Raw genomic sequence first — 15,948 nt, 5'->3', positions numbered from 1 at the left:
GATTGCTTGAGCCCATGAGTTTGAGACCAGCGCTGGCAACATAGCGAGACCACATCTTTAAAAAAAAAAAATAAATAAATAAATAAAAAAGGCCAGGCACAGTGACTCACGCCTGTAATCCCAGCACTTTGGAAGGCCGAGGTGGGTGGATCACTTGAGGCCAGGAGTTTGAGACCAGCCTGGCCAAATGGTGAAATGCTGTCTCTACTAAAAATACAAAAATTAGTCGGATGTGGTGGTGCACATTTGTAATCCCAGCTCCTCGGGAGGCTGGGACACGAGAATCACTTGAACCTGAGAGGCTGAGGTTGCAGTGAGCCGAGGTTGCTCCATTGCATTCTACGCTGGGCAACAGAGTGAGACTCCATCTCAAAAAGCAAGCAAACAAACAAACAAAACATTAACTGAGTGTAGGGGCATGTGCCTGTAGTCCTAGCTACTTGGGAGGCTGAGGTGGGAAGATTTCTTGAGCCTGAGAGGTCCAGGCTGCCATGAGCTGCGATCATGCCACTATACTCAAGCCTGGGCAACAGAGTCCCTGTCTCAAAAAAAAAAAAAAAAAAGTTACATAAAATAATGAGGGTGTGATTTCAGTAACATATACTATGAATATATATGTATCTATTTTATTTTATTTTTTAATTTATTTTTATTTAGTTTTTTTGAGACAGGGTCTTGCTCTGTCACCCAGGCTGGAGTACAGTGGTGTGATCTTGGCTTGCTGCAGCCTTGACCTCCCAGGCTCAAGCAGTTGCCCCACCTCAGCCTCTTGAGTAGCTAGGACTATAGGTGTGTGCCACCACACCTGGCTAATTTTTGTATTTTTTTTGTAGAGATGAGCTTTCGCCATGTTGCCTAGGCTTATCTCGAACTCCTGAGCTCAAGTCATCCTCCGGCCTCGGCCTCCTGAAGTGTTGGGATTACAGGCGTGAGCCACCATTCCTGGACAGAATTCTCATTTTAAAGGAACATACCTTGGAGGATATAAAATATGTAGTATCCTTATATTGCTGATGAAAATTAAGGTAAAATTGACAGCTCACTGTGAGGTGGTTTTATTTTTTTTGAGCTAACAACTCTCACTTATAAGCTCTATAGCATTGGCCAAGTTACTCATCTCCTGACCCCAAGTTTCTTTATCTGATGGCGCTTGACTTGAGTTTCACAGTTATAGGTACATGTAGACCTAAATGTGAAAGATAAGACTTTAACGGTCTTAGAATATAAAGTAGACCGTTTTTATGTCCTCGAGTAGGGAAATTTTTTTTTTTTTTTTTGAGATGGAGTCTCGCTCTGTCCCCAGGCTGGAGTGCAGTGGCGTGATCTTGGCTCACTGCAAGCTCTGCCTCCTGCCTCAGCCTCCAGAGTAGCTGGGACTACAGGCGCCCGCCACCACGCCCGGCTAATTTTTTGTATATATTTTTTAGTAGAGACGGGGTTTCACTGTGTTAGCCAGGATGGTCTGGATCTCCTGACCTCGTGATCCACCTGCCTTGTCCTCCCAAAGTGCTGGGATTACAGGCGTGAGCCACCGTGCCCAGCCTGACCTTGTCTCTTAAAAAAAAAGATTGGAGGGCAAGTTACAGGATAAGAGAAGATATTTACATGCTCTTGTGCACACATGCTCTCTCTGTGTCTCTCTCTCTCTGTATATGCCTACATATACACATACACATTGAAGAGTATTATCCTTGGATATATAAAAGAATATATAAAAGACCTATATACATTAATAAGAAAAAACCCAACAATGCGATAGTAAAACGATAAAGAGACTTGAATAAGTACTTTATAAAAGAGAGTATCAGTGAGCTGGGCGCGGTGGCTCATGCCTGTAATCCCAGGACTTTGGGAGGCTGAGGCTGGTGGATCACCTGAGGTCAGGAGTTCGAGACCAGCCTGGCCAACATGGTGAAACCCTGTCTCTACAAAAATACAAAAAATTAGCTGGGCGTGGTGGCAGGCACCTGTAATCCCAGCCACTAGGGAGGCTGAGGTAGGAGAATTGCTTGAACCCGGGAGGTGGAGGTTCTAGTGAGCTGATATCGCACCACTGCACTCCAGCCTAGGGAACAAAAGAGAAACTTTGTGTCAAAAAAAAAAAAAAAAGTATCAGTAAGGTCAGTAAACATACGGATTGAAAGTTTTCTTTCTTCATTTATTTGGAAAATACAAATAAAATTCACACTTGAGTACCATTGTACACTTAACAGAAAGACTAAAAGTTAAATGATGGACAGTATTAGGTGATGATGAAGATGTGGAGGAATGGGAACTCTCGTATGTTGCATTTGGGAGTGCAAATTGGTACAACCACTTTGGCAACCGTTGGCAATATCTATGAAATTTGAACTACACGTATCCTATGTGTCAGTAATTTGATTCTTAGAGGTGTCTGTGTATGCATGGATGTTTTTAGAGACCCATGTGCATATATGCACTAGAATATCTGTACAAGAATATTAACAGCATTATTTGCAATAGCCAATAATTAGAAAAAGCCACATGACCACCAATGGTTATCAGTTTATAAATACATAAATATTTATAAGGCAAAATACTGAGTAGGAATGAAAATCAATGAACTTCAGCTACATAGGCTGTTACATTTATTTATTTATTTATTTATTTATTTATTTATTTATTTATTTTGAGACAGAGTCTCACTCTGTCACTCAGGCTGTAGTGCAGTGGTGTGATCTCAGCTCACTGCAACAATTCACCTGCCTCAGTATCCAGAGGAGCTGGGATTACAGGCATTGACCACCACACCTGGCTAATTTTTGTATTTTTAGTAGAGATGGGGTTTCACCATGTTGGTGAGGCTGGTCTTAAACTTCTGACCTCAGGTGATCTGCCCACCTTGGCCTCCCAAAGTGCTGGGGTTACAGGAGTGAGCCACCCTGTCTGGCCTAGGCCATTATGTTTAAATCTCACAAAATATGAGTGAAGTATGAAAGATAAACCTCAAGTAATATATACTGTAGGGTTACATTTTTATACGTTTGCGAAACTGGTGTATAGGTATGCATATAGAAGCATAAAACTAAAGCCCAGCAATGAAGTGATTGCCATAAACACCATAATTGTGGTTACCTCTTGGGCAATAGGGAAGATGTAGTTGGAAAATGGCGCTTGGAGGGCCTGTGTGGTGCCAGCAATATCTTGCCTCTTACACCTGGGCAGTAGGTCATTTGGTGTTTGCTTTGTAGTAATTCACAGAGCTGTGTGCTTGTGATGATGCATTTTCTACATTTGTGCTGTTTTTCAATAAAAAACCTTAAAAAGATTGTTTTAGGCCAGGCACGGTGGCTCACGCTTGTAATCCCAACACTTTGGGAGGCAGAGGTGGGCGGATCATTCTGTCAAGAGATTGAGACCATCCTGGCCAACATGGTGAAACCTCGTCCTATTAAAAATACAAAAATTACCCGGGCATGGTGGTGCATGCCTGTAGTCCCAGCCACTTGGGAGGCTGAGGCAGGAGAATCGCTTGACCCCGGGAGGTGGAGGTTGCGGTGAGCCGAGATTGGGCCATTGGAGTCCAGCCTGGGCAACAAGAGCAAAACTTTGTCTCAAAAAAAAAAAGTTCGTTTTAAAATAGTTAAAACAACTTCTAAAGGTGGTAAAGTGGCCAGGTGCAGTGGCTCATCCCTGTAATTCCAGCACTTTGGGAGGCCAAGGCAGGCAGATCAGTTGAGCTCAGGAATTTGAGACCAGCCTGGGCAACATGGCGAAACCCCATCTGTAACAAAAATAAAAAGAAAAAAAAAAGAAAAATTCCAGCAATAGATCATGAATTACTTCATGACGTTGTACGTTCTATTTTAATTTAATTCAATTTATTTATTTATGAGACGGACTGTCACCCAGGCTGGAGTGTGGTGGTGTGATCTTGGCTCACTGCAGCATCCACCTCCTGGGTTCAAAGTGATTCTCCTGCCTCAGCCTCCCGAGTACCTGGGATTACAGGTGCCTGCCACCACGCCCAGATAATTTTTGTATTTTTGGTAGAGATCGGGTTTTACCATAGTGGCCAGGCTGGTCTAGAACTCCTGGCCTCAAGTGATTTACCCATCCCTGCCTCCCAAAGTGCTGAGATTACAGGTGTGAGCCACCATGCCTGGCTATTACCTTCTAATTTTAAATCCTATCAATATGTATTTTTGGTCTTAATGTTTTCTGGATCTTTTCACTCTTAGTAATTAAGTACTGAAATACTACAGGCAAACACTGGTGTGCTGAGGCACCTTATACTGGCATTTGAGAGTTGATAGTGCACATCTCTTCCCAGCTGCTTATGTAGTGATGTCACGTTGGTAGGTTCAGATTGGCCATGGTGGGAGTATTATACCATGGAAACAGGTAAAAGCTACAAATCAAGGTTTCCTCCACCTTTCTGGAAAGCTGGTTATTAAAGATCTACTAGCATACCACTGTGCTATCGCCATATTGTGTGAGAAATCTATAAAGAATATAATGTTGGCCAGGTGTGGTGGCTCACGCCTGTAATCCCAACAATTTGGGAGGCCGAGGCGGGTGGATCATGAGGTCAGGAGTTCAAGACCATCCTGGCCAAGATGGTGAAACCTTGTCTCTACTAAAAATACAAAAATTAGCTGGGCGTGGTGGCAGGCGCCTGTAATCCTGGCTACTTGGGAGCCTGAGGTGGGAGAATCGCTTGCCAGGGAGGCGGAGGTTGCAGTGAGCTGAGATCATGCCACTGCACCCCAGCCCTAGTGACAGAGTGAGACTCTGTCTCAAAAAAAAAAAAAAAAGAATGTAATGTTGACTATATATTTACTTATTTTTCTCATAATAATATAAACAGCACATAGTTAGGTACTTAGATCATATTCAATAAAGATGAACTTCTTTGGGGAAGAAATTATTTATGTAAACATAATTTCGTCTTTTTTTTGTTTTTCCTGAGACAGAGTCTCGCTCTGTCACCCAGGCTGGAGTGCAGTGGTGTGATCTTGGCTCACTGCAACCCCTGCCTCCTGGGTTCAAGCGATTCTTCTTCCTCAGCCTCCCAGGTAGCTGGGACTACAGGCACGTGCCACCACGCCTAGCTAATTTTTGTATTTTTAGTGGAGGCAGGGTTTCACCATGTTAGGCAGGATGGTGTTGAACTCCTGATGTGGTGATCTGCCTGTCTCGGCTTCCCAAAGTGCTAGGATTACAGGTGTGAGCCACTGCGGCCTGCCAGTTTTGTCTATTGAGAGGCAGGTTAACATAACCACTCGGTGTGAATTCAAACGGTTTTAATTAGAATTTCAGCTCAAGTAGTCTTTAGCCATTTTAACTTCAAATTATTTTACTTCTGTGTGTCTTTCAATTTTATCTTTAAAATCAAGATGTTAATAGGACCTACTCAAAATGAGTTTAATACAAGTACAGTGTTTGGGATAGTGAGTACTCAATAAATTTTGCTATTGAATAACATCATATTGCTATATTGCAAATATTCATCTTTTTTTTCACATTTGTCATAGAGAGACTGAGAAATTCTTCAGTTGTATTTTATCAGAATACTTAAAAGCTAAATTACTTGGAGTATTTTCAAGATGATATTTTATTTCATTATTTTTAGGTGATTCCTCCTAAGGAGTGGAAGCCAAGACAGTGCTATGATGACATTGATAATTTGCTCATTCCAGCACCAATTCAGCAGATGGTCACAGGGCAGTCAGGACTGTTCACTCAGTACAACATCCAGAAAAAAGCGATGACTGTGAAGGAGTTCAGGCAGCTGGCCAACAGTGGCAAGTGAGTAGAATCAGTTTGCTATTTCTGTTTCCTTCAAAGATTTATGTAAATATGTTAAGAAACAAAGTAGACAGAGGAGCTTATAAATGAAAAGCAGGAGTCTCCCATGCAATTTTTCACCCTTCATTGAACTGTTTCTGTTTTCTGTTCTTTAGGTGGTTGCCTGAACATTTGACTTAAAGAAATTGCTCTTTATTTTATTATCTCATTCCTAGTAGCTGTAAGTGGAACTTCTTATCCTAAAGTTGCCATGAGTTTTTGATTCTACACGATTCATGTTTGTTGAGCAGTTTTTTTGGTGTGTGTTTGATAATGTTTAAGCCTTAAATGATTTATATGTATTAGAAGATTAGTACTTTTAAAAGCAAACCTTCAATGACTTGAAAGGCCAGCATTGCATTAGTTATTTATTGCTGTGTAACAAATTATCCCAAATTGGCCAGGCACAGTGGCTCATGCCTGTAATCCCAGCACTTTGGGAGGCCGAGGCAGGTGGATCACCTGAGGTCGGGAGTTGAAGACCAGTCCAGTCAACATGGAGAAACCTCGTCTCCACTAAAACTACAAAATTAACCATGCGTGGTGGTGCGTGCCTGTAATCCCAGCTACTCAGGAGGCTGAGGCAGGAGAATTGCTTGAACCTGGGAGGCAGAGGTTGCAGTGAGCCGAGATCACGCCACTGCACTCCAGCCTGGGCAACAAGAGTGAAACTCCGTCTCAAAAAAAAAAAAAAAAAAAAAAAAATTATCCCAAATCTTAGCTGCTTAAACCAAGCCATAATTTCTGAATGTCAGGAATCTGACCTTCAGATTCTGCCTCAGGGTCTCGTGAGTTTGCAGTTAGCATGTTGGCTGGGCTACAGTCATCTGAGCGTTCAATTGTGGCTGGAAGATTCTCTTACAAGAGTGCTCTCCTTTCATGGCTTTTGATGGGGTCCTCAGTTCCGTGTCATATGGACTGCTCTTCATGTCATGGCAGCTGGCTTCTCCCAGAGCAAGTGATCCGAGAGAGACAGCAAGAAGGAAGCCACATGTCTTTCCTTGCTCTGTTTCAGAAGTGACACACTGTCACATCTGCCATATTCTGTTTGTTACAAGCCAGTTAAGTGTAGCCTACACTCAAGGGGAGGAGAATGAAGCTCTACTTCTTGAAGGGAGGAGTGTCAATGAATTTGTGGGTATATTTAAATGTTGTCACAATTATTATTGTTAAACTTCTTTTAAAAAATTCTGATATGATAATTAAGGCCCCAGATGAAAGCATAAATCTTACAAAAACAAAATAAAACCTGAAAGACCAACCAAAAATCATAGTTTCTGAATTCCCTGGATGGGTGTGAATGAGATTAAGACTTTGGATGAATGTAGGTATCTTCCTTTAGAAAAATTATATTTGACATTGTAAGCACATGATGCTACTTGAAGACTCTTATTTCTGCATGTTAAATTCCTACTATGGAACATTCTGGCTATTCCAAAGAAATTGAAAATTTTATGTTTAATATAATTTGAATCATTTCTTTTGAATTTTTTGGGTAGGTATTAATAGAGTTTTATTCTTTCAGATCTTATTAATCGAGAACATGAAACTTTCAACAAAGATTGGAAGCATTTTCTTTTGAACTCTTCCAGAATTCTTTTATAAGTGCAATGCTGTTGATACAAGATTGCAGAGGCAATTAAACCTGTTTACGAGTATAAACTATTGACTGTTTTCTGTTACTATGTTTTAGTACCCATTTCCAGTGTCCCTCTTAAAGTGTTAATTGAATAGGTTAGGTCACTGAGTAATAACTCTGCTTGGCTCCTTTGATATTTCAAGGGATAATTTGTACTTAAAAGTAATCAGATTATACTTACTAAAAACTATTGTTAATACTCTTGATAATTATCAGAACTGCCATAGGAAAGGTACAAAGTGCTATGAGGTTTCAAAGAATACAAGGCTTCTGTGGTTGTTCATAAGGAGTGGGTAATTTCATTTTGTAGGCACTATTGAGATGGATTTTGAAGGATGGTCAGAAACATTTCTACCAGTTACAAAAGTAATATGTGCTTATTTAAAATTTCAAAAATAGGCTGGATATGGTGGCTCACACTTGTAATCCCAGCACTTTGGGAAGCCGAGGTAGATGGAATGCTTGAACCCAGGAGTTCGAGACCAGCCTGGATAACATGGCAAAATCCGGTGTCTACAACAAATACAAAAATTAGCCATGCAGGTGATATGTGCCTGTAGTCTCAGCTACTCAGGAGGCTGAGGATTGCTTGAGCCTGGGAGGTCGATGCTACAGTGAGTCGTGATTGCACCATTGTACTCCAGCCTGGGTGACAGAGCGAGACCCTGTCTTGAAAAACATAAATAAAATTTCAAATATAGCAATATATAACTTTAAGAGGCAATCATTGTTAGTATTACTTGGCAATTCAAAATATTATTAAGACTTGAGCCTTTAAGTTCTTTCTTCTCTTGTTATAAAGAAACTTTGATCATCCTCTCTAGCCCATTTGATTATTTCAGCATGGTATCAGGTTTCTACTTCGAGATAATTTTACTGAGTACAAATTTTATACATATCTATGTTAAATTATTACTCTACTGGCTTGGTTGTAGATTTACACTTTCTGAAGATAGCCATTCAGGTGACATTGTTTTGTGTATCACTGTGTACACAGTGCTTGGTATAGTATCTGGGATATGGTAGGTGCTTTTTCAAATGAATAAATAGTGTTACAAAAACTAAAATCCACTTAAAATGAGATAAATTTTTAGGCAAATTGTAAAGATTTACTTATTAACAGAATATACATTTCTTGACATTCTGGGGTTTAGAGATGATTTAAAAAATTTTTGGTTTTTTTCTAGTTGTAAAATGTAACCATTATGGGAAATTATTTGAAAAATTATTCCTAGCTTTAATTTTATTTCTTTTGAAGTTAATTTACGCTGGGTACAGTGGTTCACACCCGTAGTCCCAACACTTTGGGAGGCTGAGGTGGGAGAATTGCTTGAGCCAGGAGTTTCAAGACCAGCCTGGTCAACAAAGTGAGACCCTGTCTCTAAAAAAAATAAAAAATTAGCCATGCATGGTGGCATGTGTCTGTAGTCCCAGCTACTCAGGAGGCTGAGGCAGGAGGATTACTTGAGCCTGGGAGGCCGAGGCTTCAGTGAGTTGTGATTGCACCAATGCCCCAGAGCCTGGGTGACAGAGCAAGACCTTGTCTCCAAAAAAAAAATAAAAAATTAAAAATAAATAAATAAAGTTAATTTGTCTTTTGATTTGGCCTAGTTTCATTATAATTGTTGTAATGTTAAACAACTTTTGAAATTCATATTTTTTGTATTTCTTCTGCCAGTTTCATGTAGAAATTTATTTCAAATGCCAAGGAAATGGATTTCTAAGCCTCAAGAACCAATGCTCTTACTTGTCAACAGAGAGCTGTGCCAGGATCACCTGGTTGTGGAATGGTCATGTTATGAGATTAATTTTTGTTGGAGACAAAAGGTTTTCTGCTGGTCTGTCTTTTTTTTTTTCTGAGACAGAGTCTTGCTCTGTTGCCCGGGATGGAGTGCGGTGGCGTGATGTCGGCTCACTGCAACCTCCGCCTGCTGGGTTCAAGTGATTCTCCTGCCTCAGCCTCCCGAGCAGCTGGGACCCCAGGTGCGTGCCATGATGCCTGGCTAAGTTTTTTATATTTTAATGGAGATGGGGTTTCAACATGTTGGCCAGGCTGATCTCTAACTCCTGACTTCTGATCTGCCCACCTCGGCCTCCCAAAGTGCTGGGATCTTTCCATTCATCTGTTTTTCTTTAGCACATGACCTGGCATTGGTACACCATCTGTAATGTACTTAGTCTTAGCAGTAGAGAAGATGACATGCTCATTTGGTTGATAATGCAATGTAGTCCAAAGAAAACCTAGAGATTTCTAATATAACTCTAATATAAAAATTTATAATGGTAGGTAATATGAATAACATTACTGATGTGTACTTTCCTCTAGGCACAGAGCCAAGTGCTTTGCATAATTATCTGATGGAGCCCTCACAACAAGCTTCCTGTTTTTATCCCTATTTTTTAGAGGAAAAACTGAGTTCCAGAGAAATTCAGCCCCGTGTCTAGGGTGGTTATGTGGCTTATGAATGGAAGCCTCAGTTTAAACATGGGTAGCCTGGCCCTGGAACTCACCTCTTAAGAACTGTACTGCAGTGAGTGAGAGGTTCTGGGTAAGAAGATACGGTTGAATCAGTATCGGGCAAATTTACACTGGATTTGTGGAATAGCTGTGATTGTCCATTAGGAAGGACAGTCCATTAGAAGGACTCTGATCAGATACTAGCCAAGTCATTTATTTTGTTTAGAATTAATATTTGTTTAATATATTTAAGGATTTTAGAATTTAACTTCACTGGACAATACCAAACTTTATCTTTCTTAGAGTTATGAATTTTAAAAAATTGATACTGCACGTGCCTGTAATTCCAGCTACTTGGGAGGCTGAGGCAGGAGAATCGCTTGAACCCAGGAGGTGGAGGTTGCGTTGAGCCGAGATCATGCCACTGCACTCCAGCCTGGGTGACAGAACAAGACTCTCAAAAAAAAAAAAAATTTTATTACTGATTGAGTACATAGTGATAGATTGGTCTTGGTATATGGTGTAAAGCAGATTAGGGCTTCAATTTCCAAAAGTCTTGAAAGTTTCTGTAGAAGTCCTAATAAACAGCATCTCTGCTATCTTATCCTTTCTGATCATTTTGTGTTTTGGGGCAGTGGTCCCCAACCTTTTTGGCAAGGGACTGGTTTCGTGGAAGACAATTTTTCTATGGATGGGGGTGGCGGGATGGTTTCAGGATGAAACTGTCCTACCTCAGATCATCAGGCATTAGGTTCTCATAAGGAGTGTGCAACCTAGACCTCTCACATGCACAGTTCACAACAGGTTTCATACTCCTATGAGAATCTAATGCCACTGATCTGACAGGAGGTGGAACTCAGGCAGTAATGCTCACCTGCCACTGACCTCCTACTGTGCATCCCGGTTCCTAACAGGCCACGGACCCGTACTGGGGATTGGGGATCCTTTCTCCGGGGAATAGGAATGTACACCTGTCTCTGTCACCTGACTCTGACCTTTAGTTAGCTTGCTTAGCTTGTGCCTGGAATTCCCAATACTACTGGAACCTACTAGCAGAAGTGGTGGAATGATGACAGATTAATGGTGCTTTCATGCTAATCCTTTTTATTAAAAACATTTTTAAGGCTGGGCGCAGTGGCTCACGTCTGTAAATCCCAGGACTTGGGAGGCCGAGACAGACGGATCACCTGAGGTCGGGAGTTCGAGACCAACCTGACCAACATGGAGAAAGCCCATCTCTACTAAAAATACAAAATTAGCCAGGCATGGTGGTGCATGCTTGTAATCCCAGCTACTGGGGAGGCTGAGGCAGGAGAATCCCTTGAACCTGGAAGGTGGAGGTTTCAGTGAGCCGAGATCGTGCCACTGCACTCCAGCCTGGGCAACAAGAGTGAGACTCTGTCTCCAAACAAAACAAAACAAAAATATTAAAAAAAAATTTTTTAATTCTTTAGAAAATAGAGAGAGAGTCTCACTACCTAGGCAGACCTTGAACTCCTGAGCTCAAATGATCTTCCTGCCTTGGGCTCCCAAAGTGCTGGGATTACAGGTGTGAGCCACCACACCCATCCCATGCCCATCCTTTTTATTTTTGACTGTGCTTTAGATTCTAGTGTTCTGGGTAAATTTAAATTGTTCTATATTTTAAAACACTTGTTAAATTAAGTTGTTTGGTATTTTGAGTACAGTTGTTACATTATTTGGTATTCTTGTTACACAGATAACTAGTTTGGAGTCCCCAGTATAGTGAGTGTAGATGTCAGTTATTCTATAGTCAATCTAAAATGTCCAGTATGCTTTATAGGGATTCTACTACTGCTAAATACCTTTTTAACTTTGCGTCATTATAGTCTCATTTGTTTCTTTCTTTGCTTATTTTCTTCCAGAAGAAACATTGGTATTCCTTTTTTGTGGTAAGATTATTGTTCAAATTCCTAATAATACAGAGAAGTAAGTGCTTTTCTGTAATTTCTATGTGAGAGATAACCATTAATATTAATAATTTGGTGTACATTTCTTTCTGATGACTTAATATACAATTACAGGTTTTTTTAAATGTAAATAGGATATAGTATACACACTATTGTGTAACCTGATTTATTCACTGTGGATAGAATTTGATGTCAGTGTCTTGAAAGATCTATCTTGTTTTATATTCTGTATTTTTTTAAGCTAATTACTAGTTGATGGATATTAACTTGTGTTTTCAATTAATGCCGCAGCAAACATCCTGGGTCAACTGTCATTGTACACATCTCTCTGTTGTTAAGGTGCATTTCTACATTTAGATTTTGGGTCAAATATATCAGTTTTTGAAAAGCTTTTTATATGTGTAGAAAAATTATATACTGGAATGGTTTTGCCAGTTTATATTCCCACTCTAGTTGTCTAAGAGGTGTCATTATTTTCTTGCCATTAATATATTCAGCATTTACCAATCTAAGAACTGCAAAATATCTTCTTTTAACTATACTTCCTTGGATTTTTAGCGAGATTATTGTTTGTCAGTGTTTCTCTAAGTGTTATGTCGTTTTGACATAAATATGTAAAATTTCTTAGCGTAGTATAGTTGATTAAAGATTTTAAAAATACTTTGAAAGCTAAAATAATGACTTTTAAACTACTTTTCTGCTTCTGTTGTTGTTTTCATGAAAGTAGTTTTCTAATAAAATGTGAAGTGATACTGAGTTATTTAGCAATCTTAAGAATATTCAGATAGCTATGTAAATCAGTTTGTATGTTTACTTGTTAGATTTGACAACATGCAGTATTTGTGTTTTGGTAGGATTTTGTTTTAGAAAGTGATTTAAATCAATTTGGAGGGAAAAACCCTAAAACTGACTTACTGGTTTGTACTTTTTTGCATTCTACCTTTTACAGATATTGTACTCCAAGATACTTGGATTACGAAGATTTGGAGCGCAAGTACTGGAAGAACTTAACTTTTGTGGCACCCATCTATGGTGCAGATATTAACGGGAGCATATATGATGAGGTACATTCATATTTACAGTGAGTTTTGTAAAGGATCATTGGATGTGACAGTTTTGTTACCATTTAAGCAGTTTAGAAGTGTTCTTTTGTTGTGCTTTTGGGTGATCCATAATTCCTCAAAGGACAACAGGAAATATTCAGTACGATTTCCGCTGCTGGTATTTTTCAAACTGAAGCTAGATAATTGTACAAATACCTGCAATTGTTCAGTAGTAACATGGTATGTGGTTATCTGGCTGATCTTTTCATTACATTAAAACTTTTTAAAGCAAAAATACATTATAAAAATGTTTGGAAAACAGGAAATATGATCCATTATACTGACACCTTAAAGCAGAAGCAGTATTTTAGATATATTTTTCCAGTACTTTCCCTCAATCATTAAAAAAAAGTTATATTTGAACAGGCTTATATTGTCCTTTTTTTCACAGACAAATTGTAATAATTTTTTTCTTTTTTTAAAAAAGTACATATTATTACAGTCTAGCCGTTTTAATGGGGGCGTAATTCATTGGTTATATTCTAATTCTTTTTGCCTTTTCCTGATATTTTAAAACCCTAATTCTGAAAGTTCTTTGTCTTTTGAAACCTTCTATGCCCTCTCTCATTATTTTCTTTTTTAATTTATTTTATTATTTCTTGAAATTTTTATTTCAAAACATATGGGGTCTCAGTATGTTGCCCAGGCTGGTCTTGACCTCCTGAGCTCAAGAGATCTAACTGCCTCGGCTTCCTAAAGTGCTGGGATTAGAGGTGTGAACTACCAGGCCTGGCCCGTTATTTTCTTCCGAAAAATTTTTTATCTGCCGACAGGTGGAACTAGTGCAATACACACCTGGATTCCCTTCACTTAGGTTCACCAGTACAGGTTAAGCATCCCTCATCCAGAAATCCAAAATCCAAAATGCTCCAATGAGCATTTCCTTTGAGCATGACCTTTGAGCATCGTGTTGAAACTCAGAAAGTTTGGGATTTTGGAGCATTTTGGATTTTTCAGATTAGGGATGCTCAGCCTGTAAGTATAATGCAAATACTCCAAAATGGGGAAAAATCTGACATCTGAAATACCTCTGGGCCCAAGCATTATGGATAAGGGATACTTGATCTATAGTTAATATTTTGCCGTATTTGCTTAATGTTTCTTTGTGTCTCTTTATCTCTGTTTCTATCTTTCTTTCTTTGATGTATGATGCAGACATCACGATAGTTCACCCTGAATTATATAAGTATGTATCTTTTAATTACAAGAGAGTTTAACATTTATATAATGTTATCTAGTGTATAGACCATATTCAAATTTTCCCAGTAATGTTATAACTGCCCCCCGCCGCCCTCCTTTAAGGATTCAGTCAAGGATTCCCCATTGTAACTAATAAGTGATCTATGGGGTATACTCAAATATTAGGTGACTATCTGTCCCCAACAGCCTTTCATTCGGTGGGTTTGGCATCTATGATTCATTAATAATCCTTGCCTTAATTCCATTATTATATTTTAAAACCTTTTTTATTTTGAAATATAAAACAAGCTAGAAAATGCATAGAACATAAACCTAGAGCTTTATGAATTATTGTAAAGTGAACACCTGTGTACCATTTCTGACACTGAGGAAAACATTACTAGCACCGTAGAATTCCTTTACCTGCCCTGTTACCTACTATAGGCTCCCCTTTTCCTCCAAAGGTAACTAAATATTCTGACTTGAAGGTAATCATTTTCTTCTTTTGTTTAACAGTACAGCTCAGTGTGGCCTGTTTCTGAATTTTATATAACTAGAATCATTCAGCGTACATTCTTTTATGACTGGCTTCTTATACTTCATACCTTATACCTTCTTATATACCTTATATATACATGGGTAGCTTTAGAAGAAAACGTTTTTTCCAGCTTACACTTCCTATAGCAATGTTTTCAAGTTTCCTTTGCCCCACATCCTCCCTAACACTCGATATTGTCATTTCTTTAATTTTAGCCATTCTGTTGGTGTGTGTAGTCGTATCTTTTGGTTTTAAGTTGCATTATGATTTTTTCCCCTTATGTTCACTGACTGTTTGGATTTCCCCTTTAGTGAAGTGCCTGGATTTCCCCTTTAGTGAAGTCTCTTATACACTTTTCTTTTTTGTCATGCTTTCCTTTTTTTTTGGCTTAAGTTCTCTTTTCTGTGGTTTTAGCGATTCTTATTGGTTTATACTTCTTTATATATCCTGCGTATGAAGTAGTAGCACAATTTCAAGTATGAATTTTTAATTGGTGAACACTGTTATTTCAAAGACCATTCTTATTTTTGAAGACACTATATGATATTGTAGAATTGTCATATTGGATGGAATGATGGCTATGTAATTTTCTTAACTTATCAATTAAAGATGCATATTAAAGGATATCTGATTGAAATAACATGAGGGTTGGGATTTGTTTTTCAATTACTTAAGAAAATAAAGTTGAATGGATATAGATGAAAGAAGATTGGCCACACACACACACACACACTTTTTTTTTTTTTTTGAGACAGTCTTGCTCTGTCACCCAGGTTGGTATGCAATGGCATGATCATGGCTCACTGAAGCCTTGACCTCCTGAGTTCAAGCAGTCTTCCTGCCTCCACCTCCTATGTAGCTGGGACTACCTGTAGGCACCACCATGCCTAGCTAATTTTTAAAATGTTTTTGTAAAGACAGGGTCTTCCTATGTTGCCCACGCTGGTCTCAGACTCCTGGGCGCAAGCGATCCTCCCTCCTCAGCCTCCCAAAGTGTTGTGATTACAGGTGTAAGCCACTGTGCCCAGACGAGCAAAATATTTATAATTGAAGCTAGATGACAGACTGGTGTTTTAAATACGTATATGTTTGAAATAATAAAAATAAAAGTTAAAAAAATAGCCTTTCCTCATTCTGTATCTGAATTTTTACTAGTATAAGTAATCTCTATGTTGAGAATGTATTGTTTATTAAAGTAGTATATGTACATGTAGGAAAATTGAAAAATACAGAAAAACAAGAAGAGAATAAAAAATTGCTCATAAGGTTATCAAACAGCAGGAATAGCC

General features: G+C 39.0%; 1 protein-coding gene across 10 annotated transcripts in view; it reads left to right on the top strand.

The window, feature by feature from the left end:
- KDM4C (lysine demethylase 4C) overlaps positions 1–15,948 on the top strand; it is a 421,337-nt gene that overhangs the window by 41,125 nt on the left and 364,264 nt on the right. For all 10 annotated transcript variants that reach the window (XR_010113578.1, XM_063609188.1, XM_055294283.2 and 7 more), the window contains exons 3-4: positions 5,597–5,772; positions 12,789–12,903. Coding sequence is in view for 9 of the 10 variants with exons in the window: in XM_063609188.1 (XP_063465258.1) it covers positions 5,597–5,772; positions 12,789–12,903 (291 nt within the window). In the remaining variant the exon portion in view is untranslated. The remainder of the gene's footprint in view (positions 1–5,596; positions 5,773–12,788; positions 12,904–15,948) is intronic.

The sequence above is a fragment of the Symphalangus syndactylus genome, chromosome 9 (genome assembly GCF_028878055.3).
Source record: "Symphalangus syndactylus isolate Jambi chromosome 9, NHGRI_mSymSyn1-v2.1_pri, whole genome shotgun sequence".
In the NCBI taxonomy this organism is placed as follows: Eukaryota; Metazoa; Chordata; class Mammalia; order Primates; family Hylobatidae; genus Symphalangus; species Symphalangus syndactylus.
The sequence above is the reverse complement of the archived record's forward strand: the minus strand, read 5'-3'. Positions and strand labels throughout refer to the sequence as shown.